At 38.5% G+C, this 26,841-nt stretch overlaps 1 protein-coding gene across 1 annotated transcript in view; it reads right to left on the reverse strand.

The window, feature by feature from the left end:
• Nucleotides 1-26,841, reverse strand: part of CNTN3 (contactin 3) — a 331,683-nt gene that overhangs the window by 139,663 nt on the left and 165,179 nt on the right. Inside the window, exon 5 of the mRNA XM_042977355.1 lies at nucleotides 9,978-10,073. Coding sequence (XP_042833289.1) covers nucleotides 9,978-10,073 — 96 coding nt within the window. The remainder of the gene's footprint in view (nucleotides 1-9,977; nucleotides 10,074-26,841) is intronic.

Raw genomic sequence — 26,841 nt, forward strand, 5'->3', positions numbered from 1 at the left:
ACAGGGCTACATCTCTGCTTCACGTGCATCAGCTTTCTTGGCTGCCTAGCCTACTTAATTGAAATAGTCTGCCTCAAACTTTAAAATTCAGAATTCTTTCCTGTCGGGTCAAATACCAAGTTTCCAGAAGAGAGCATCTGATTGGCCCAGCTTGGTCAGGTTCCTTCTCTGGGCCAATGAGCGAATGCTGGAACATACTATAGGTAGGTGCAGCCTGTGGAGGCCATGGTTGGGGGCGGGGGGGTAAGTCCCAGGGGAGAGGCAGTCACTGATGCTTGTACAGGATAAGCATCTCAAAGACATCCCCATTTTTCTATTTCTAAGTGTCACTGTGCTGTTAAACAAGAAACAGCCAAGTCCTTCATCCCTAACCACAGATTAACCAACTCGGAGGGAAACCCAAACATTTTCTGGAACAATGTTCTCTAAAGTGGGGTACAAATATGCCAGGCAAGATAAGCCTCTGGAGTACAGGGAAAAAACACAATAAACCCTCTTTATAGATTTACTTTTATTTAATTTTTATATTTTTCCGTAAACTCAAACTATTAGGACTATAGCATATTTTTGCTTAAAAAATAAATCAGACATGTCAAAGAAGTCACATACATTATCTTCTTAAATTCTCACAACCTCCCTATAAAGATAAGTTCTGTGATTATTCCCTGTTTACAGATAATAAACATATTCAGAGGTTAGGCAACATGCCCAAAGTTTGTAGTAAGAGTTAGAACTGGAACTCAAGCAATCTAGCTCTTAGATGCCTGGCTTGTACCCACTATGCCTCCTAAGTATGTCTGAGGGGGGTGGGGAGACAGTGAGACAGAGAGAAAGGAGGTGTTTATAAACATTTTAAGTATATCACTGCATATATCAAAAGGTTTTGAAGAACACCATCACAGAAGGCAGATAATATGTAAATCAAAACAAAAAACAAAAGTACAAAACAAACAAACAAAAAAACCCCTGAAGCCTGTAATTGTTATGAACATAGGAAAATCTTTCAAAAACCAACAGATCAGGGCTCCTTGGTGGCTCAGTTGGTTGAGCATCTGACTTCAGCTCATGTCCTGATCTCACATTTGGCTCCTTGCAGTCAGCGCAGAGCCCGCTTCGGATCCTAGATACCCCCCTCTCTCTGCCTCTCTCCTAGTCATGTTCTCTCCTTCAAAAATAAATAAACATTAAAAAGAAAAAAAAAGCAATAGATCTAGGTCTGAAGCCCAAATCCACTGTTGGGCAGCCTTGGACAAGTCAGCTAACTCCTTTCAGCTTCAGCTTGTCAATACAGAATATGAGAACTATACCCTTCCTTGATGTTATTAGCAATAAACCCAGTGTCTGGTTGAAAAATGGCAACTATAACTATTATTGTTATTTCAGGCATAACCAGTCATCAGCAAACCCACTTTTCTCACTTCCTGTGGGACCACAGGTCCTGAGGGCAAGAGGAGTCCTATTTATCTTTCTATTTCTTACATAATTTCAGGCTTTTCACTTGGAGAGTGGTTTGGGGTAAGCCTCAACTAATATTGGTTTGAATACATTCCTATCCAGTTTATCAACAATGCTCTCAGTTTTTTTCTCTACTTAATATTAAGATTTGTCAGGTAAGGGGCGCCTGGGTGGCTCAGTCGGTTAAGCGTCCGACTTCAGCTCAGGTCATGATCTTGCAGTTTGTGAGTTCAAGCCCCACATCGGGCTTTGTGCTGTCAGCTCAGAGCCTGGAACCTTCTTCGGATTCTGTGTCTCCCTCTCTTTCTGCCCCTCCCCTGCTCATGCTCTGTCTTTCTCTGCCTCAAAAATAAATAAAAACATTAAAAAAAAAGATTTGTCAGGTAAATGGCCATATTTATTATAGTAAAATAGCATTATAAGACATAAAATGCCTTCTACACATCAACAGATATTTGATGGATGCATGAGTAAATCAATGGATGAATAAAATGGATGGGTACGTGCATGGATGGACGGATGTATGTATGTATGTACACATGTATGTATGTATGGACAGGTGGATGGATGTATGGATGGATGTATAGATGGACAGATGGATGGATGGATAGATGGATGGACATACGGATGGATGTATGGATGGGAAAAAGAATAAACGGATAATAGGCAGACTCAGTGAATTCTCAGATTCTACATCCAAGTACTTCAGAGAAACATGAGTGTTCATCTCCATTTCCAACTACAAAATGGATGCTCAGCAATTAAGACTATTCTCTAAAACATATCCTCTCTGCAGAGATCAAAATATTTTGCCTCATCCATATAATAGCAGCTGAAGTTTGTGTGTCAATAGATTCAGAACATACTTGTCTGAATACTACTATGAATTTGTTAATATTTTGGACTCCTCTAAATGTCAAGTCACATCAGAATTGACATATATTAAAAATCAGTTTTACAATTTGATATATTATTCATTCAGTCTACAGGTGGACTCTCTCCAACTTTTTGCCATGACATGCTAACCTAGCCCCATCCACTCCCCTTTCCCGAGTTAGAAGCAGTAAATTCAGAATGATATTCTATGGGACAGATCCCTATTCCTTAGTAAGCCACCCGTGCACCTGCTTCACCTTGATCTCACAACTTGTAATGGTATAAATGCCTGCGAAGATGCAACTTTTTCAGCTTTAGAGAAAGGGACACCTCTGAATTCTCAGAGCAACATTTCCCAGGGACCAGTGATGCAAATGTGATGGAAACCAAGAAGTCCATGTACATAAACAAAAGTGTAGCTGAAGGAAAAATGACTGCCCAAGATAAAACCGTGTTAAGTTTGCAGATTATTTGCAGAAATTATTCTTTTTGAGTTAATCACATCAAAACACACCAGGTGATATGTTTTGGCACCTTAATGAAGGGTCTAGCCATGGGACACATCTTTCCAGAAAACTCCTACTTGGCACTTTTTCCTCAGGCCTGCCCCATCTCAGCTACCTGAGATGACTTTTGTTTTTCAGTCTTGGGGAAAGGAAGGAAAAGAAAAAAATAAATAAATAAAAAAACAACCAACGATGTTGATACAGAGGGTGTAAATCCCATGCCATCTGGTTATGTTGCTCACAGTTCTCACCTGTGTCACACCAGGATTTTCAAAGTAATTTTTAGCATCAAGTCACTTCATTTCACTACCTGCTGTTTGGCATCTCACATTGTCCTCTGAACAACCCAAAGGCTGTGTTGTTGTAAGTGGATGGCAGTGTCTGGGGCTGTCATTTCAAGAAGAGCATGCACGCAACAAAGACATGGGAAGCTGGATCAGACACCAAACACGGCGGAAGACTACAACCTATTCTCCGCTCAGAATAAATATCATCGGCCATCTTCGGACAAAAATCAACTCTTTATTAACATGCATGCATGCAAGAACCTGATCAGCCTATGAATTCCCGCTTCATTAATATTTATCATGATGTGCCCATGAACTAATCTTGTAACCTTATTTATAATAGGGTAATTTTTCTGGTGCATTTGAATTTCTAATAATTTTGTAGTGATACCAGTAATGGCATGGTAATTACACTAATTCCCAGCTAATTTTCACACTGTTGATAACTAGATTGATAATTAAGCTATAGATAATCCATGCCCAGTCTCTTATTTCTGACTTGTCAATTCCTAGTTTTCCAACTAATTTCCAAGGGGATGCTAATTCCTCTTGCCTTGGAGATGTACTAGATTTTTCTGTAGAGAAGCCAATGAATAGGAAATGGCAGAAAATGTCACAGAATGTGTAGAAGATAAGACTCCTCTCAAGTGACAGTGACCTGTGTCACTTAGGAGTTTTATGGACTCCTAAGAGAAAGTTCTAATTGTCATCTACCATGAAACAGTTTTTCCTTCTTATTGGCATCAAATAAATGGCGACTGCTCTTAAGCAAAGCAGCCTCAGGTTGCTGCCACTTTCTTATAAATTATCTGCATTGGTGAATTAAGGGAATATAAATAATATATGCAGTTTCCAAGCTTTGGTACCCTGATTTTGGCTCTTTCTGTGTTTAATTCCCTAGCCTATTTTGGAAGAGTATTTCTGATTTTTATCCCAAATAAACAAAAGACAATAAAAAATTTATTGACAAGAGAAGAGATTTTACCATCATTTTACTTGGGCCAGTAACAGAAGAAATAGAAGCCAGAAATTAAAAAAAAAAAAAAAAAAAAGGTAAGAAGAGCTACTGCGACCTTCAATAAACAGCTGTGAAGTACCTTTACAGATCACATGGCTGGCTATGGGAAAAACACAACTGAAACCCAAACAAAAGACCTCTATGACCTCCACACGACGCAATGAGGAAGGCCTTTCCAGTGTAGGACGCTTTAGACTCCTGAAGTGTCCCCGTGGAAGAAGAAGGCACAGCAGTGTGGGAAAAGATAAAGCTGCATACTGCATCTGTCGATGATTTAAAAATGCACAGCACACTCTCACCGACATCTCCTTGAGCCTTGTTATGTTCATCTTATTGTGATCCAAAGAGGAAAAGCATCATCACACTCAGAGATCTGAGGCATTCCCAGAAGGGTTTTGCAGAAAGTAGTACACCCAACGGATGATGGATCCCGTCAACACCTAAGGTACGTCATATCATGTAATTTAAAGTCTGAAGTCTGTTCTTGGTGTGAGGTTCTCGATGAATTCTTAGATCTAAACTAAAGTCAAGTTCGAGGTTAGGCTGGCCCTTCACATCACACCTGGGAGGTTAGAAGTCAAGACAGAAAACCATGATTGCTTCTTATGCTCGGGACTCTGGGACCTTCATTAAAAAGGACAGTGCCCTAACCCCTAGGACTTAGGAAAAAAGAGTATTTTTAAACAGTTTTTATTGTTTGTTTGTTAGTTGGGTTACTTATTGATTGACTGATTGATTGACTGGTTCTCAGAGAGAAAGACAGAATGTGAGTGGGGGAGGGGCAGAGCGAGGGAGAGAGAGAATCCCAAACAGAATACATGCTGTCGGCACAGAGTTTGACATGGAGCTTGATCTCCTCACTGAGAGATCATGACTTGAACTGAAATCAAGAGTCTGAATCTTGGGGTGCCTGGGTGGCTCAGTCAGTTGAGCATCTGACTCTTGATTTCAGCTCAGCTCATGATCTTACTGTTCATGAGCATTGGGTTCTCTGCTCGCAGCACAGAGCCTGCTCCAGATCCTCCGTCTCCCTCTCTGTCTTCCCCTTCCCCCACTCTCTCTCAAAAAGAAATAAACATTAAACAAAAAAGAGTCAGATGTTCAACCTGAGCCATCTAGGCACCCCATAAAAAAAAGAGTTTATGAGACATTACATATAAATCTGTTTGAGACCAGGAAGGCCACAAAGCAAGGGAATAAATCTGAGTAAAGAGCATCTTGAGAAAGACTCTAGGCTTGAATGGAAAAAAAAATTAAAAAAAAAAGTGATGTCCTCAGCGGGGAGGTAATTATTTTGGTTCTGAAGTTACAAACCTATTCCAGTGTTTGGGCCAAGAAACTGGGTAGGGAAAAGGGAAGGAGTGAGGGCAGAAGTAGGTAACAGGAAATCCTCAGGGACTCCACCTAATGGAACAGACAGGGTAGGGTGTTGTTATTCAGAGTGTGGCCCAAGGACCAGTAGCATCAGCTTCAGAAGAGAGCTTATTAAAAATGCAGAATCTCAGGTCTCAAACCAGACCCAGTGAATCAGAATCTGCATTTTATCAAGTCCCCAGTTGATTCCTTTGCAAGCAAAGTCTCAGAATTACTGGACTGGAACATACCTCAGTTGGGCATTTGGTTGAACTCTGGAGAGATTTCTGCTCAGGAGACTTTGGCATTGCTGATCTGTTGTGCTCACATAAATAATGGCCTTGAATATTAAGACAGAGCCATTAACTCTGCTGCATCTGGTATGAAATGTCAGAAGCCCTTGGCTTAGGATAGTGACACTTTCACTGAGGACTCTGTGCCTTTGTACCACCATCATGTAGAGAATGGCAACTGGGGGTTGCTTTAGGTTGTGCCAGAATAGAAAGAGGCCCGGCCAGGAGCCAGCCATTCCACTTCCTCAGAGTTCTATGATTTTAGGTAGACTGCTTCCTCTCACAGACACACTTTCCGAACTCCCAAATTGTAGCCCTAAACAACAGCTGGGAGACTCAGGGCTGAAGCTTACTTTCTGGCCTCCTGCCTCATCTGTCATTTATAAACAAGAAGGTTGGGGCGGGGGGGAGCCTGAGTGGCTCAGTTGGTTAAGCGTCCGACTTCGGCTCAGGTCATGATCTTGTGGTTTGTGAGTTCAAGCCCCACACTGGGCTCTGTGCTGACAGCTCAGAGCTGGGAGCCTGGGAGCCTGCTTCGAGTTCTGTCTCCCTCTCTGCCCCTCCCCCACTTGTGTTCTGTCTCTCTCTCCCTCTCAAAAAAAATAAACATTAAAAATATTTATAAACAAGAAGTTTGGGCTCAAGGCATTCAGGTATTGGCTGGGTGAGAGCTGAGCCTCCTGGCATCTCCAGGACTAAAGTTTCTGACTCTACCTTAGATTGTCACTCATCCAATTCCTCTTCATACTTTTAATCAAAGGAATCTCCTGGCAGAAGATTTCCACAAAGAGCCAGCACACTGTTTAGCATCTAAGTAGCACTCCGTGAACAGAGTTGCTGTGACTATGTCTGTTGTTTTTACTATTACGATTATTATTTGCCATTCTGAGCCTACTATGTCAGGGTATTCCTCAGGTAGGGAATATGGTGGATGAGTAAGTACGACGGTGTCTTTAGTAATTAGAAAATGACAACACAATTAAACATTTCTGGCCATGGAGAAGGGACCAAGAAAAAATGAAAAAAGGGGAAGTGAATGAAGGTAGAGCAGGGTGGTAAGACAGAGAAGGGCAAGTGCGTGTCCTGTAGAGTCACAGAATGGGCCATGAATGCCACATATCACATGTTCTGATAAACCCTGGTGTTGTAGCTTCAGTTGTTTTATGCCCTGCCTCACACTTTTCACTGAATAAAACTCCCTAAATCAATAGGCGATAGGAAGAAGAACTGATTATCAGCTGTTCTGGCTGGAGTTCACTCTCATTTGTCAGTGCCTGCACCGGTCTGGGTGGCACCCAGGGCATATTGGTTGTTAGATGCTTATACCTCTAGAAACAAAGTTACTCGTGATTTCTCAAAAAAGCATTTATGACTGACCAAATCTTTAAAAAGGATTCCTTTATTCATTCCATGAATGTGTCCATTTGTTCAAACAATATTTACCGTCTACTTGTTATCAACCAGCCTTTTGTGGCTTAGCAAGTATGTATTAAATTATTTTCACATGTGCTGAAGAAGGTTGCCTTCCCTTGGGCACCTGGGTGCAGAACAAAGAGCAACTTGGACTCTGTCTTCAAGGAGTTCACCAGCCAATGTGTCAGGGCAGTGAATGTAAATTGTTGAGTATCTTAGCATTAGGCAGACTTGGATCAATGAGAATCCTATTTTCAGCATCTAACTCTGACACTGTAGCCCTCATCATTTTCCTGTACAATCTAGCACTAAAGAAGGTATGCTTCTGTTCAGTTCTTTACAATTCCATGCATGGTCTAGGCTCTTGAGGGCTAACGTGGCCTCTCCGGGGAAATTTCTTTCCTTCTTCATCTACAAGCCTACTTGACTTTCACAGTTACCCCAACCCATGTGCTTCAAACATAAAAAGAGAAATACATGAAGTCACCAATAGTTCCCCAAGTGCATGATATTAGAAAAGAATTCATCTTCTGTAGCATGTCTCATGCAACAGGTTAGTCAACTGAAAGGTCCCTCCTTTGTTATCAGCAAATATATCTAATCATAAAAATACTTAAATATCACTCAGTCAGGATCTTAAGTCAGGACAACATTTCCAAAGCTCCTCACAGACAAGATTCTCCAGTTGTTTTTTATATTCATTTTAAAAAATAAATTTATTTTGATACTTCCTTGGTAGGTGTACTTCTAGCCATTGTTTCTAATACATTGCCTTGCTTTTTCTCCTAACAAAACCCTTCTCTTCTTTTAGAAAATGCATCTTTTTCATACAAGTGCTTCTCAGCAGACACAGCTGGCCCTGACCCTCTGCTGTAGGAATAATCTCCTAAATAAGGTTAATCGGGTTAAAATCAAGAGCCATTGAACAACAGGTTGTCTGCTTCATTAGGATCGCTAGCATTAAGGACCACAACAGCTTGGAGTTAAAAGAGACCACCTTTGCCACCACAAGGAGTCTACATTACATAGTATCAACGTTGAGGGAAGCAGGGCCAAGATATCCAAAGAAAGGACACTTGTTCATGAAACTGGCTGAACCTGTGGCTCCAGCAGACTGGGAGACTAGGTTCCCAGGGAGGAGACACTGAGATAGAGTTTGGGATATTTTTATCAATGATCAAAGCTTATAAAAGGAAGGAAGCAGGAACAGGACTGGGAAGAGAAAGAAGTCCAAGTGTGATGTGGCCCAACAATGCCCTGTACATCCTGGCAGCAGGCTCTGGAAGACTGCCCACCAAAATGTTGGGCAGAAAAGGCTGACTCTTCAATCCTTCCCTGATGAGTCACCAGATGTGGGCTCTCAAGACAGGGGGTAGATTATGGGCAGGTGACTCTCTACAGTTGAGGAGATTGAAAGGGAGTTGAGAGTTAGAGGCTATCCACTGACTACCATGCACAGTGAGGCAGTAAGTCTTTCCAGGTGGTGTATCTCTGTGACAACCACACAGTTCTACTAGAAGCCAACTTATCATCCCAGTGATGTGGGCCAGTAAATTCCCTATTTTCTTCAAGTGGGTTTGAGCTCGGTTCCTCTTATTTGCATTCAAGAGACTTTGTTTCCCTTCAAAGTTAAAATTCCTCTGTAACTTCAAGATTCCAGAAAATATATACTACTCAAGTACTTTGGGGAGCCCGATGTAAACCATTCCCCCAACATCATGGCAATCATGTGTGCTAATCAAGCCCTCCAGCTGGCTCATACATTTCAAGTGATCAGAGAGTGATGATGGCAAATGTTTGTTTCATTGGACTGAGGGTTTGATTAAAACTGGCAAGTCACTGAGGGAAAAGGACTTTGGTTTGTATGTCACAAAACAAATAAAGTCCAACATATTTTCATTTGAATAAACTTCACCACGATGAGAAGAAGACTTCTCAGTTTTGCCTTTGGCCAGAAAGATCCTCTCTAACCTGTTTAGCTCTCAGTAATTCCCATCCTCTCAAGAACAGAATTGTTTGTGTCTTCAAGAACAGTGATTTATACATTAATAATGCCCTCTCTATTCCTGTAAGTGACCAAGTTTGCAATAGTGAGCACAAGAGCAAAATAAAACCAACACTCCAGGCTCTTGCTAGGGAGCAATGCTTATTAAATTATTTTCAAATGTACTGAAGTTCATTTTCACTCTGAGTTTTTAGCAGTATTTCAATTTATAGCAATGTAGCATAAAACGTGCAACACCAACGCCCCAACGAAAATGATGTGAATACACATATGCATATTATTTTGATATATATATATATACACATACATACATCACATGGATACAGAGGTCCAATGTCATATATTAATCATGTTGAAGTGTGTGTATGAGACAGAGAGAGAGAGAGAGAGACAGGAAGAGGGGGAGAGAGAGAGGTAGGGAGAGAGAGAAGGGGGAAACCATAAAGACTCTAATGTAGGTCATGTTCTAGAACGAAATAACAAATGATATGGTGTAGAAGCACCGTTCAGCACCATTAGGTAATTGAAACAAACTTGATCTCACTTCCCTTTACAGCACTCCTTGTTGAAATAAATTATGTTTATAAACTTCTCGGGATGGACTATCTTTTGTATAGTTTCTTATATTCCAACTCAGCTGACAGAATCCAATACTTGGGCTATCAATTTTCTCAGGGTAATTTAGGGAAGCAATAACAGTACATATGCTGTTGGTCTTGCACTGAAACTTAGTCAATGAATATAAAAAAACACAAACAGACCACTTCTCACCTCCGGAGTGTGGCGGCGGGCCACAGAGCAGGACGACTCCCTGGCCTTCACGCACAGACACTGTACTTCTCATTTTGGTTTTAAAATTTTCAAGATCTATTGTGAAAACAAAACAGAAAGGAATTTCAGAAAGAACACTACAAATTAAAATGTTAACACAGAGCCAATCCTTTCTTTTGCACGATAAAACCCTTTCTCAGGAATCTCAAGAGGAGAACATTTTCTTTGAGAAGGAAAATTGGGGGTTTTGATTTATTAATGCTTCTTTGAAATCCAGCAATACAAAAATATAAACTCACTAATCCTGTGGTGTTTTAACAGTGTCAGATGGCCTAGGCTACCCCAAAGGACAAATCAGGTATTAGAATTAAGTAATTAGAAAATATGACTCAAAGACAGAAATGAAAGATCTTGAACCAAAAATATACATGAACCAATATCCACATATGCCACAGTGATTCATCAAATCATGAAGACGTTTAGCTTTACCTTATAATGAAAGCCAGCTATTCATGAATTTCTCTCCCCAAATACTTTATTATCAGTAGCCTAAATAAATTTTATCCTACCTACAATTATTGCTGTTATTTACAAAAATAATTGAAAATAATCAGGTTCTGGATACAAGTCTATTTGTTCTAAGTCTTGAAGGGTTCTATACAGGATACGCATCACTTGAAATTACCATGCAGGTTGAATTCAAAGGATAACAGTATATTAAATCCACCTACTCCTTTTTATTTGTAGTTGTGAAAAAAATGTAAATAATTTTTATAACTGCCCAAAGACTTTTCCCCCCAAATTTTTAATAGAGGAATCAAGGCAAATACTATTATGACCACCAGTGATTATGTTTAAAAATTGTTTAATTTCTTCCAGTAACAATCCAGGAAAATAAATTCTGATTCTTATTCTCCAGCATAAATTACAGAATGGAGAAAATTTCATTGGCTCATTTTGAACAAAACTTAAGCCTTTTGGGGAAATAAAAAGCATGAAAAAAATCTACTGTTTCTTTGAACCCAAAAACTGTGAATTCCACTTTTAATATACTCAATGGTGTCACTTTCTGTATCAGAACAATTGCACTGTCAATTTGTGAAAGAATACACTCATTTCCTAGCTCATAAGTGTTCATATAAATTGCTTAAGTGGTGAGGCAATATGTGTATTTCAGAACACGACCTGGAAAATTTCAACTTTGTCTTGAAAAATGTAAAAAGCAAAATAATTATCTTCAAACGGATAAAAACTACAAACTGTAGGCAGTTATGAATATTCTAAGCACTTAAAATCAGCCCATTGGAAGGAAATAAGAGGGTCTATTTGCTTCATTTTAATGTTTCTGAAAAATAGTATTAAACTACTAGGTTTAATAGGCATGGAATAGGTTACAGGCATGGGATAAAGCTATTCAGCAAAACTCACTCTGTATGCCCATAAAAGAAAAAATTTTACATCTGGACTTACTTTAACCAGAAGTTACCTTACAAAAATGATATGACAACAGAGCATTATATTATCTTCAATGTGTAAGTAAAATGCAACATAATCAAAACATGAAGCCTCCTGAAATATACCTGAGTTGGAACTGCAAAATTGTACCATCCAAATATTTCCCAGTGACTAAACAGGGGAGTACTTCATATCAGAATGTAGCCTATATATGGAAAAATAATATCAAATAATGATTTTCTGGCAACCAAGTATGTATCATCATTTCTTATTTCTTACCCAATTCTTGTTTTATTCTGTTACATAAATTCACACCATGGAAGTGATTCATCCCTGGTTTTAGCTGGAATATGCACAAAAGGATAAACCAGTTCTATGGAAACTAATAACGTCTTTTTTCCCCAAAAGGTAAAAATCCCTTTTGCCTAAAGCACTGATACTGTGCAACAGATGAGCCCATTGCTCTAGACACTTGCATTGAAACAGTCTCTATGCTACACGTGGACAAAGAACATTATTTTTTTGGATATCTGTAGCCAGTCTGTGGAGCATATACATCAGGGATAGCAAAGAAAAATACCTGTACTGGCTTTAACATGTTTTCCAGGGCTTTGTTGCTAGCAAACTGTGACTACAATGAAGTTTTGTTTTCTTTAAAACACAATCCTCTGAATTCTTACTTTATGTTACTCAAAGTGCGGTCCAGGACCACCTGCATTATTATCACCTACGATTCTTATTACAAATGCAGATACCTGGGAAATTGCTTAAAACTAGTCAGTTAGAAGGAGATCTGCAGTTTTAACAACCTTACTGGCTAAAGTTTGTGCACACAAAATATAACTTTGTGGCTTCCTATTAAGATGTACTAAGTTCAACCCAGATTAAGTATCTTAAAACATATCTCAAATATTTTGGAGCATATGAAAATGCCCATGGGATAAAGAATCTGTTAAACATCCATTTAACAGTAGGGATAAAAAGTGAAGCTGTCACTAACTGAACAAGTATTCACTTAAGACTTCAGCCTGCTGCATGCTAGGTTCTGAAATACCAATCACTGGGGCTTCCTTTCAAAGAGAGCCCTGTGTGGTAAGAGACTTGAGACCAACAGCAAGAACCTTGCTCTTCTGGTGGTAAGTACACAGAGGAACAAACATTCAACCGAGAGACGGAAAAGATGCCTTGAAAGAGTAGCAATCAGCCAGTCAAATCCAGGATGGGGTGCAGAGGGTGGGGGTGTTGAGGGGGAGATTCTGTTCAGACAGAGGAATCAACAAAGGAAAACCACTGATGCAAAAGAACACCTCCTTCAAAATACAGCCAGATTCCCACCCTTTGGGGGTAACACTAAGGACTACAGAGATAAAGGTAGCATAAACGTCTGCAAAGTTTTAGATTACTGAAATACCTATTGGATGGTTACATGTGTAACCCAAACTCAAGGATGCCTGTAGTCCACTCTTGGCAAGAATTGTATTAGGACAACTCTGCTTAGGAGTCAAAATAAATAAAAACTAAATCCAGAATTTGTTAGTAGAAATAGTAGATTAAAAAACATCTAAGAATTTTATTTTTGTCTCCTTTCCAATTCTTGCAGACTCTGAAATTATTTTGGAGTCTCTAATTAGCTGGACTTTAAAAAACAAACTAACATGATAGAAGAACATCTAAAAGAAGTACAGTTAACATCATATTTGATGGTGCAGGACTGAATGCTTTCTCCCTAACATCAGGAATATGACAAGGACGTCCATTCTTACCACTAAAATTCTAACCACTGCAATATTGAAAGGAAAAGAAATTTAAAAGTATACAGTTTGGAGATGAAGAAATAAACTACCCCTGTTTGCAGATGACATGTCTAAATTAAAATCAGAAGTAATCTGTCAAAACAAAAACAAAACAAAACCTCTCAGTATAAATCAGTGAGCTAAATAGGTCAAAGGATGCAATTTCTACATACAAACACTGAACATGCAAAAACCAAAATTAAAAACACAAAACTACTCACAATCATTCAAAAAAAATTAGATACTTAGGCATACAGATAATAAAACATGTGAAGGATCTATATGCTGAAAAAGACAAGATACTGAGAGAAAACAAATGTAACCAAATGGAGAGTCATACATACTGTGTTCAAGGACTGGAAGTCTCAACATAGTATGAACTCTGCAAATGATATGCAATTAGTATTAAAATTCCAGAACATTTAAAACATTTGTTCTCTTACTTTTTGAAGGTACTGGCAAGCTTTTTAAAAATTTTACATGTAAAAGCACAGGCCTGAGAATAGCGAACACCGTCTTCACTGAGAAGAATAAAGTGGGAAGAATCACTCTACTTAATACTAAGATTTATTTTATAGCTACAAGGATCAAGACACTGTGGTACTGGCAGAGAAATAGGTACACAGGTCAATGGAAGAGAACAGGCTAGAAATAGACTCATATAAATATGCTCAACTGATTTTGAACAGTGGCAGATGCAATTAAATGGAAGGAGAGCCTTTCAATCATATGGTGACAAAGCAGCTAGACAACTATATGCAAAAAAAAAGAAAAAAGAAAAAAAAAGAAAAAAAGACCTAACCTTCACTCATATATAAAAATTAACTCAAAATGAATCATAAACTTAAATGAAATATATATATATATTTCACATATATATATATATATATATATATATATATATATATAAACAAACTTGGGAGAAATACATAGGGAGAACATCTTTGTGACCTACAACTAAGCAAAGAGTTTTTGACAACAAAAGACCTGACAAGTACCTGGATCATTAAGGGAAGACTGATAAATTGGATTTTATCAAAATTAAAAACTTTTGCCTTAGGAAAGCCCATGTAAAGAAAATGAAAAACCAACTACAGAATGGGAAGAATGTTTGCAAACCACTTGACCAGGAAGTGAATAGTACCTAGAATAAATAAGTCCTCACAAAACTCAGTAATAAAAACCTAAAGTATTCAGTTAGAAAATGGGCAAACAACCTGAACAGACACTTCCTTGAAGAGAATACACAGATGGCTAATAAGAATGTGAAAAGATGTTCAGGAGAAATATAAAGTAAAACCTCAATAAGACAGCACAGCACACATATCCGAGTGGCTAAAACTAATAAACAGTGACAACACTAAACCCTGAAGGTTTAGGATGTGGAGAAACTGGATCACTTGTACTTTGCTGGTGGGAATGCAAAATGTTACAGCCTTTCTGGAAAACAGTTTGGCAGTTTCGTATAAAACTAAACACACAAATACCATATCATCCATTTATCCCAAGAAAATGAAGACATACCTTCACACAAAAATCTGTACACAAAAGTTCATATAGCTTTATAGGCAATAGCCCTGAACTGGAAATAACCCAGATGTCCTACAATGGGTCAATGGTTAAACTCACACTGGTAGATACATATCATGGACTACCATGCAGCAATAAAAAGCAATGAACTACTGATACACCTTACAACTTGTGTGGATCTTCAGAATTATACTGAGTGAAAAAAAATCCCAAATAATCCTGAAAGGTTACCTGCTGTATGATTCCCTTTAGATATTATTTTTTCATTAAAATAAAAAACTAGAAGTAGAGAACAGATCAGTGGTGGCCAGTGTTTGGGAAGGTGGGAGCAGGGAGATGGGTATGGTTATAAAAGCATTGTCAGGGATACTGACTGTAGTCAGATACACAAACTACACAAGTGATAAAACTGTATAGAACTACACACACACACACAGACACACACACACACACAGACACACACACACACACAGACACAGATGAGTACATGTAAAATTGGGGAAATATGAGTGAGAAACAAAGAAAAACAAAGAAAAAAATCCAGCTCTCCATATTTCATTTTATTTTACTTTACTCTTCCTCCACACCCCCCCCCAGTCAGATATTCCAAAGCTCTAAGCACACCATGGGGCCAGTATCTCCAAGGCTGGCATCAAAGGGAGATGTGTAGAGCCAGGAAAGAAGTACACTCCTTATTCAGAATGCTTTCTCATCCATTCACCTGGATCATTCCTGGAGTATAAAATAACTACCTTGATGCCTGTCTATTAATATTCTAGATTGAGCAGATTTTCCATGGACTTCTCAAGGACTTTACTTTTTAAAATTTTTTTACCATTTATTTGAGAGAGAGAGACAGAGCGAGAGCGAGTGAGCACAAGCAAGGGAGCGGCTCAGAGAGGAGACACACAATCTGAAGCAGGCTCCAGGCTCTGGGCTGTCAGCACAGAGCCCGACGGGGGGGGGGTGGTCCACGAACTATGAGATCATGACTTGAGCCGAAGTCGGCTGCTTAACTGACTGAGCCACCCAGGTGCCCCTCAAGGACTTTACTTTTAGGCTGATCTCCCCAAGCTGTGGAGAGGAAGACAAGACCACAAGAAACCAGTGATACATATACAGAAAAGACTGGGGTGACTCTGATTTTCTGACAATCTTGGGCTCAGTTTGGAATCTGATTCCACTTCCTGTATATTGCGGGTGTTGCTTTCTCCATGTAGATTAATTCAGGTAATCACCTAGCAAGCAGAATGTGAAATGTCACTGAGTATAACCGCAGGGCTACTGTGCACAAGTGTACCTCTGCGTGACTTAAAATGAGTCAAACAAAGGCTTTGTTTCCTACCAAAGTCAGTTAGGGAAATGTGGGGTTAAGCCAAATTAAATGAGTTTCTTTATACAGAATAAATCAGTGACCTTAATATAAAATACACACTCATGAGGTCTACTAATGTCAGATGGGAATTGAGCATCCTAAACATATCTGACCAAAGAATTCTGTGTAGAACATTTTACGGGAAATGCTGGAAAAGGCCATATGTTGAATTAGGTACACATATGTGCAATTGGGTATGCCATAAATACCAAAAAAAAAAAAAAAGATGCCAATAAAAGACTGAGAAATAAAACAAACCATTTTCTTCCTAAGAGGATTAAAATGAAGCATAAAAGTGGCAATATGTCGGAAATTTTGGCCAGCTGAGTAAATAGCTTTAACACTTAAAAATTTAGACCTCTGCCTCCAAACACCTTGTGATCATTTGCACTTAGAGCGTGAGAACTATTAAAATCATCACTGAAAGCTGCAAGTGAACTTTACTAGTTGTGTAACTCAACTGTATTTGATGCTATGAGGTGAAGTGTTACCTTTTCAGTTAAAACGCAAAATATTACCCAGTAGTGATAAATATATTGTCAAAGGAACACAGATAGGCAGAGTAATAGTACCATGCATAATCCTTTAAATGTCTTTAACGTTTAATGTTTAATGTTGAAATGCTTAGTGGTTGGTAGTTACCAAATTAAATCACTGCCTAAACAGTGTAAATGATGAGACTGTCTTTGAAAGAATCAGATAGCTTTCAGTAAAAGAAAGCTGCGCACTCCTATACAAAAGCTACAAAAAAAACAAAAACAAAAACAAAACTCAATGAAAACATCTGGAAAGGCAATAAAAATAAAAATTGCAGTTCGGTTAAGGTTTTCATCTTCATCTCCGTGGTACCAGGTGTTATAAATAAAGAAGAATCTCATGCAATGATTCAGCTTCTACTATCAAGGGTAGAACTTCATTTAGTTGAAAAATCTCATTAAAGCATACTCCACTCTGAAAAGAAAAAAACAAAAACAAACACAAACAAACAAAACCCTGTGTTTCAGTGCATGACCATGAGTTTTCTTCCTTTTTTCTGACACATGCAGAAGCCTCTGGAAGATCTCCCAAATCAGAATATTAAGACACAGCCAAGTGACTCTCTTACCATCTTCAGTGTCAGCAAGTCCACAACATAACCATTACTTCCTGCTCTATATCCCAACTCCCAAATTCAAAGTGTCTCCTCTTATCTTTTGTTGCCTTTCTTATTTAATATATCAGTCCGGTTCTCAAAACATTTAATCAACTATGAAGTCTCTACGGGAAAATTCTACCATGGCAACATTTGTGTCTTAGGAAAATAAAAATGTTCCCTTATGTAAAAACAATGGCTTGTTCAACAAAGGTCGTAGCGTCTTCGTTTTGTTTCTGCAAAAGCAGGGCCTCAGGTGATCTAGTGTGTGTGGGAGACAGTCTCAGGAGGTAGGAGGGAGGGAGCGAAGACAATGAGAAGGGGCTACTGGAGTCCAGGAGGGCTTGATTGCATAAAAGCTTCCAATAAGCTGATGGAACGCCTTGCGGAAGTGCCATTTTGCAAGATGGGAGTCTGGGGTATTTATACACAGGCTCCCAACTTCAACAATGGAGGGTGCCCCCACCCCACCCCAGGGGGCAAGAATTCCCCCATACTCATTTGAGCACGCATTAGCTCACTATGAACCTGCAAGGGAGTGTCGACCCTCCTGCAAATGAATTAAGGTGGGCAAAGAGGATGTCATATTGGGTCCCAAAAATGTCTACTGAAAACAGATTTTCTTATTTAGAGCCTGGCCTTTTAAGAGGTTTTAAAACAGGTGTGCATTGTTTAACATGCACGCATCACCCCACCTGGAAAATAAAACGTATCTTCCAGGGACCCTCATACTTGACTTTTTGAAACATCCCTCCACTCTCTACCCTGACCATCTGCTTCCTCCAAGTTTTAACATGTGGTCAACTTGGGTTTCTGTCTTCTGGAGTTCGACAAACCCAGGTACAAATCCCTTCTCTGACACTATCTGTTTGACCTGAGGCACATCACGTCACTTGTTGATCAACAATTTCATCATGTGTACACTAAGGATAATAATAGCAATTATATCTGCTGTATTTGTGAGGAAGAAACTCGTGCCAGTTACTTACTACAGTGTGAAAACTTCTAAGTGTTCAACAAATGATAGCTCTCATTTTGCTTTTCTTTTTTTTTTCAAGAACCTCATCAAGTCTGAACCTTCTATCACTATGTCTGTACCAGTGATGTGTCTATGAAAATTGTGATTCAAAATGGGCTTTTAGTCTCCCGTCCTTCCAGCATTTTCTGGATACCCAATTGCCACTTCATATGTGACATTTCATTTTCTGATGCTCCAGATGCCCCCTACACTTCCAATCCAATCTGCCACTTCTCTTTCCTACACTGGCTCAATTCACTCCATTTGATCATGTTAACTGTTCCGCAAACTCTATCCTCTCTCTTCCCATTTCTCTATCGCTGCCACCATCTTAATGTTGCTGGAACTACACTACAATGAAAATTCTGCTGTCCACAGTAAGCCTATGACTCCAGTATGTTCGTCTGTCTTTTTTTTATACCTCGGCATCCCCAATGTTACAAGAATACATTTTATCAACATTGACTAAATGGATATAGGAAGGACTTAATGGATGAATGAATTTGCTAGGCTCTGTAATAGAAAACTTTTTTGAAATTTATCTCATTTGATTTTCAAGAAAGCTCTATTATAAAGACATCTTATTTGCAGTTTCCAAAAAGCTGTGGTTCAAACTTATCACGGAATTGGACAAAGGTGATGTCATAAGCGGTGAAGCCAGTTCCATTGATTTTGGTCCAGTTCTTTTTAACTTTATATGTACAATAAGTCCATCCAAACTTTTGGGCTTTTCTTCCCACCTGTGGTCTCCTCCCTTTTCACTCATCCAATGTATCTATCTTATACTCATAGTGTTGAGTTCAGCTTTCTTCATAAAACGTACCCCCAATGTTCTTTTTTTTTTTTTTTTTTTTGGATTGGATGGTTTTATTTTATTTATTTATTTATTTATTTATTTAATATATGAAATTTACTGTCAAATTGGTTTCCATACAACACCCAGTGCTCATCCCAACAGGTGCCCCCCTCAATACCCATCACCCACCCTACCCTCCCTCCCACCCCCCATCAACCCTCAGTTTGTTCTCAGTTTTTAACAGTCTCGTATGCTTTGGCTCTCTCCCACTCTAACCTCTTTTTTTTTTTTTTTCCTTCCCCTCCCCCATGGGTTTCTGTTATGTTTCTCAGGATCCACATAAGAGTGAAACCATATGGTATCTGTCTTTCTCTGTATGGCTTATTTCACTTAGCATCACACTCTCCAGTTCCATCCACGTTGCTACAAAAGGCCATATTTCATTTTTTCTCATTGCCACGTAGTATTCCATTGTGTATATAAACCACAATTTCTTTATCCATTCATCAGTTGATGGACATTTAGGCTCTTTCCATAATTTGGCTATTGTTGAGAGTGCTGCTATAAACATTGGGGTACAAGTGCCCCTATGCATCAGTACTCCTGTATCCCTTGGATAAATTCCTAGCAGTGCTATTGCTGGGTCATAGGGTAGGTCTATTTTTAATTTTCTGAGGAACCTCCATACTGTTTTCCAGAGCGGCTGCACCAATTTGCATTCCCACCAACAGTGCAAGAGGGTTCCTGTTTCTCCACATCCTCTCCAGCATCTAGAGTCTCCTGATTTCTTCATTTTGGCCACTCTGACTGGCGTGAGGTGGTATCTGAGTGTGGTTTTGATTTGTATTTCCCTGATAAGGAGCGACGTTGAGCATCTTTTCATGTGCCTGTTGGCCATCCGGATGTCTTCTTTAGAGAAGTGTCTATTCATGTTTTCTGCCCATTTCTTCACTGGGTTATTTGTTTTTCGGGTGTGGAGTTTGGTGAGCTCTTTATAGATTTTGGATACTAGCCCTTTGTCCGATATGTCATTTGCAAATATGTTTTCCCATTCCGTTGGTTGCCTTTTAGTTTTGTTGGTTGTTTCCTTTGCTGTGCAGAAGCTTTTTATCTTCATAAGGTCCCAGTAATTCACTTTTGCTTTTAATTCCCTTGCCTTTGGGGATGTGTCGAGTAAGAGATTGCTACGGCTGAGGTCAGAGAGGTCTTTTCCTGCTTTCTCCTCTAAGGTTTTGATGGTTTCCTGTCTCACATTCAGGTCCTTTATCCATTTTGAGTTGATTTTTGTGAATGGTGTGAGAAAGTGGTCTAGTTTCAACCTTCTGCCTGTTGCGGTCCAGTTCTCCCAGCACCATTTGTTAAAGAGACTGTCTTTTTTCCATTGGATGTTCTTTCCTGCTTTGTCAAAGATGAGTTGGCCATACGTTTGTGGGTCTAGTTCTGGGGTTTCTATTCTATTCCATTGGTCTATGTGTCTGTTTTTGTGCCACCCCCAATGTTCAATATCTGCTCAAAAGTCTCCATTCTTTCTCATTGCCTAGATGGTAAAGCCCACATTCCTTATCCCGATATTTAGTCATTCATTCAACAGATATATATGTATATGTATGTCAAGTATGTGTCTATGTCCTAGGTAGTTGGACATGAGCGCACAATCTGTCACTCTGAGTATTTCTGCTTCTCAAACTTGGGCCCCATCTTCTACTTTAAACTTATATTAAGTTTTTGTATCTCAAGGTCTAGTTTGAAATGTTCATACTATGTGAAGGAAGCATTCTCTGGTAATTGTGAACTATTCTGGTAACTGTGTTTTAAATTTTTTAAATGTTTATACATTATCTTTTTGAGAGAGAGAGAGAGAGAGAGCAGGTGTGGGGCAGAGAGAGACAGGGAGATACAAAATCCAAAGCAGGCTCCAGGCTTTGGGATGTAAGCAAAGAGCCCAATACGGGTTTCAAACTCACATTACGGGGCTTAACCAACTGAGCCACCCAGGCGCCCCTGGTAATTGTGTTTTAGATCTGTCTGTCCAACAAGACTAGAGTGGAAGCCTGGGACCTCCTTCATCTCTTCTTTTAGCCTTTCACAGACCTCACCTTGTACCTATCCCGGACAAATGGCTTCAACTTAGGCAACATGATCCTTCTATAAAAGGTACTGTCAGCTGTCCAGAGCAAACAGAATGCTTGTGCCTAGTAGCCGTTCTCTACCATGCCCTTCTGCTTCCTGCTGTTGTATTTGTTAACAAAACTAATTGCTTGGCATAGAAATTGTTATTGTTGAAATTATGTGACTAGAGAAATAATAAAGAAAGTTGAGGAAATAGGTATATGAAAAAAAAGAAATGGAGCTTATGCTTATATAAAAATAAACTCCAAGACTTTTGTAAAACTCAAAAATGAAAATTTACACTTTTCCAAAAACTGATGCCAAAGTAGGTGGAATAGAAGGGGCCAGATAACCATAAAATCTTGAAAATGGAAAATAAATATCTTTAGACTATTTCTGTACCCAGGATGCCTCAGAAATATTTTAAAAATTATGACTCAAATTAAAAAAATAGTATAACTGGAAGTCTCAAAAGATGTATATGGGTGTGTGATTTATACAAATATAGTACATCCAACCTTGAGCCAAAGAAGAGTGCTTGACACATTAAAAAACAGAAAAAAAAAAACCAAAAAGCAAATAACACATACAATTATGCACCCAAAGCAAAAATAAAATTTTTATGATTAATATGTACCCTTTTAAAAATAATGACCTGTTTTAAAAGAATTTTTGGAGTGACATAGCAACTAAAGCCGTATGGATTTAGAAAAGAGTAAATGCTGCTTAGTTAAATTAAACAAAAAAATTAAGAATACTTTAATATCAATGCTATTGACAGTTTTGCTCTTTTAGTATTTGAATCCAGGAAAAACAAACAAACAAATAAAGGAACTATCTCCATTTGATTATGAATGTTAATTTCTCATATAATACAAAAGTTTAAAATATGAACCGTTAATGTAAACTGAAGAATAAAAGTAAATCTTTACTGCCCAACAATGTTTTTCTTCGTATTCTTCATGAATTTAACAAAATCCTAGCTTGTCATCAAGACGGTAATTTTAAACACTTATCTGGCAATATTATAAATCATTTTCTTTTTCTTTGAAACAAAGATCTCCAGGTACACCAGAGATTTGAGAGAATTCAGAAAATCTGCATGAAAACCGTATTTTAAAAGTCAATTTGATTTTAATAAGACCCTAGGAAAAGCAAGTGTTCTTATACAAAACATTAACAAATAAAGCAAGCTATATTTTCAACACTATCAAAATGTGTTATATTTCAAAAATGAACCATCATGTTGGGTGTGCCATCGAGGAATTTTAATAATTAGTAATATAAAAATATACTTGGTCCTTTCATTTAGAAACATCTATTTGCCAATTTGAAAAATTTTTAAAAATCACATAAACTGACAACATTCTGAAGATGGGAACATACAGCACTTCAGCGTAGTTATCTTAATTATACTCTCAAACATTTTTGAAAAGCTCTTTAATAGTCAAATTAAAACGCGTCAGTGGCTTCTTCAGCAAGGAATGTGAAGTCAGACTTCAGTTGGAGTAAGTATCTGCACTAAAACTAGGTCCATGATTTTGCAAATTCTCAGCCTCTTGGATGCTCTGATTCTTCCGAAAAATTAAGATTATCTGAAAACTGCAGGTAATTTAACCTGTGTTAGAAGCCCACTCAGAGGACTACATGAAAAAAATATGCAAAGTTCATGGAATATACTAGGTCCCCAGCAAGTATTAGCAGGCTGCTTCACTGCCCAGGCCAGCTCAAACCCGACTTGTCCCTGTCCTCATCTAGCCAAACCTACACCATGCGAGCCCAGCCAGAATTTTTCCTTCTCCTTTGAAGCCTTCCACAATTACTCCCTTTTATCTATATTTAGCCTTTTGCTTTTCATAGGTATGACCCTCTCCCCAGGAACATCATAATCTCTATTGTTTGCCACTCGCAATTAATGGGGTAGTTGCTAAGGAATATTTGTTAAATTCAACACATGAAATGAGTCTCAAAAGCCCCTGATCTTTGGTATCCGTGGCCATCTGAGGAGAACAGACACTGAGACTGTTTATAAGCGTCACAGAACACTTGTCTTTAAGATACACCTGATTTCAGGGGTGCTTGGGCGGCTCAGTTGGTTAAGTGTCCGACTTCGGGTCAGGTCATGATCTTGTGGTTTGTGAGATCGAGCCCTGTGTTGAGCTCTGGCCTGACAGCTCAGAGCCTAGAGCCTGGAGCCTGCTTTGAGTTCCCTGTGTGTGTGTCTCTCTCTGCCCCTCTCCCACTCGCTCTCTCTCTCTCTCAAAAATAAATAAACATTAAAAAATTAAAAAAAAAGATACCTGTGATTTTAGCAATGAATATATGATGTTACATTCTATACTTTATTCGTCATAGGATTAATAAAAGTAAAAACAAACTGGCACAATGCAGTAACTCTCCTAACACTATAGGAAAAAAAAATCAAATATGGAACCCTTACACTTATTTACAAATGTTAATTTCTTAATGATTCACTCAGCACCATTTCTACACTAACAGCAAGGCTCACAGGTGAGGGGAGTACCCTTGCTACATAGAAAGAAGCTAATTAGGTTTATTTTTTCTTTAATTATATGACCACCGCATACTGAAAATTCTCATTAAGAGAAAGAGACATCAAAGGTTACTTATGGATTGCCTGAGAAAAATATTTACCCAATTCAATTTAAATGGAGATTACTTTTTAAAGGACCAAAATGACTTTAGATGTGCATGAACCTCTAGAGACTCATGTATTTTATCTCACATGATGCTCAAAAAAAAAAAAAAGTGAGATAGGCAATATATATCATTATTCACAATTTTTACATGAGCAAATCAAGGCTGTGAGAGGTTAGATTTTGCCCAAAGTCACACTGCTAATTAAGTGTCAGAACTAGGCTGATGGCACATCCTCTGATTTCTAAAACAAGAAAAAAAAAAGGCAGAACGTCACATCCAAATTAAATTTGAAGCTTCTGACTCTTTGTCAGTCTTTAGAAAGTCTACCTTAGGAAAGTGAAATGAATAATATTTGCTCAGTTTGAAAGTCATACTTAAGGTATGTCCATTCTTTCAATCATTCACTCAATTATCCCACAAATCTTATTAAGTGCCTACAAGGCTGTGAGGGAAAAGATGTGTTCCCCTGGGAAATGCCAGCTGGTTCCTTGACCACAGGGTGTCTTGGTTCCCTCTTTCTCAACAAATAAGAATCCCATCCATCCAGGAATCCCTTGGGAGTCTGATGTAGGGATCAAAGGCACTGATCGCTTTCAAAATGTAAAGGACAGCACCATATTTATATGTAAATGTTCCCTTTAGGTATCACTCTCTGCAATGTTATGTAGCTTTAGGTTTCTTCAAAATTATTATCCACTGTTGTATGTAGGGTGTAGTCACTGTTTATTTAGTACCCACCTCCCCGCCCATCCTGCCTAGAAAGTGGCCTTCACAAGACTATAGACTTTATTCTGCTACATTTTTCTATCCTAGGCACACAGAATGGTGTTTTGCATGTATTAAGTATATAAAGAGATGTTATCCTATGGTTTCAATAAGACATCTCACCCTTACATATCTCTACATCAACCTACAGAAAACAACAGTGGGGCCTGATAGTATCTTAGAGCACTACCTCGCACAGTTCATTTCTGTTGTTTTGCAGCAGATCTCTTGAATTATTAACTTTAAAGCCTACAACGCAAGTAGCTAGGAAAAAAAATCCTCCTACAAAATGTAACTGTGAAGTTTGAAGAAATGTGTATATTTCTCCCTAAAATAAAATTAAAAAAGGAAAAAAATAAGAAAGAAATGTGTGTATTTTCCCCTAAATTTAACACTGGGTCAGACTTATTGTGTCATGTACCTCAAAATCAAAACTTTTACAAATAAAAAAGGCAGTAACTTACAATAATGGGGAATACTAAAAAGTTACATTTTTAATAATGATTTATTAAATTTATGAGGCCTTTAAAATTTTAACCCAGAAAAAAACAACCTATTATAGCTATTTAAGAAAATTAAGGCATGTATTATTTTGTCATTTTAACACTATACCCTAAAATAAACCGAAGCATAATAGATGGATATAAATATTATGATAACCTGCTTGTTGCCATGGAAACACCACTATCAGCGTGTCTCTGAATATGCATTTGCCTGTTTCTCTGGCTAAGCAAACACACACTCATACTACTTGTTTTCTTTGTAAGTTACATCCAAGATTCAGAATAAGCAAAGAACACGAATGCAATTTTGTGCTTCAGAAATGCATTACACATGATACTAGGTGACACGTGGATCCATTAGTCTAGTAGACCTCCCACCCTCTCATACTTAAGGAGCCCTTGAAAAAGGTTTCTGGTTTAAATTTTTAAAGCACAAAAATATACACAAATTAGAAAGCAATTAGGGCAAATGTGCTGATGCACATGGTAAAATAAAGTGAAAATGGGACAAATGTAAATATAGTTATTGTTAGAATAAATGTGCCACCTTATTAAATGAGTGATATATTGTACTTCGGACCTGTTTGTTTATTAAAAGTGCCAGAAATCATGAAGCTAGGAGGAGAAATGCACTCCATCAATCCTATATATGTTTCTCTCCATAATAAATTCTCTTTTGCATTTAGCTGACGTTATCAATTAGGTTACCATTCTCTTAGAAAATATTGCCCTATGAGTATATATTCCATAAGCTTGAGTTTTTAAACAATGAGGTCTCTATATTTCTGTTCTACTCAGTGTTTTCCTTAATCATTACATAATAAGATTGGCAGCTTTTGTAGTAAAATAGATGGGAAATAGGTCTGAATTCAGATTGTGGAAATAGAAGAGAGAGGAAGAAAGAGATTTTAGGAATACTTCCAAGAGATAAAATTATGCAATTGATAATGTGTAGCAACATTGATAAGGAAGAAAAGAAAGTGCTAGAGGAAACCCCAAGCTCTTTTGCACGACTTACGTGGTCCAGTGGGATGTGAACTCTCGCTTTTCTGCAGCACCTCACCATTGCCCATGGCCCTCCTCCAATTTAGTCAGATGGAATTCTTTTCTCTAGGTTGCCTACAGCATGGCTTTGTCCTGCCTCTCAGGACTTCCTTCTCCTGCTCCTTCCACCTGGCTAACAACCATTAACCCCTCTAGCCCAGCTTAGGTACTGTTCCCTACCGAACATACTATGACAGTTTCATGAGGGCAGGGGACTCCTGGGCAAGTCCTGGCATGTAGTAGGTGCTGTATCCGTTTCCTAGGGCTGCTGTAACAAAAACCACAAATTAGGGGTCTTAAAACAACAGAGACTTATTGTCTTACAATTCTGGAGTCTGGAAAGTCTAAAATCAAAGTGTTTGTAGTGTTCCCTGTGATCCCTGTAGGGGAACCCATCCTCGCCTCCCTCCAGGTCTAGTGGCCGGCAAGCAACCTGTGGCACTCCATGGCTGGTAGATACCATCGCCCCAGTCTCTGCCTCCAAAGTCACACGCATTCTTCTTGTGCATCTGTCTTTACATGGATATCTTCTTTCCAGAAACTCCAGTCACATTGGATTAGGGGCTCACTCTGTTCCAGAATGACTCATCTTAGCCACTGGCATCTACAACGACCCTATTTCCAAAAAAGGGACTACTCTGTTTCTGGGTTAGGACTTTAACCCAGAATAGGTGGTGGGCAAT

Source organism: Panthera tigris, chromosome A2 (assembly GCF_018350195.1).
Source record: "Panthera tigris isolate Pti1 chromosome A2, P.tigris_Pti1_mat1.1, whole genome shotgun sequence".
NCBI lineage: Eukaryota > Metazoa > Chordata > Mammalia > Carnivora > Felidae > Panthera > Panthera tigris.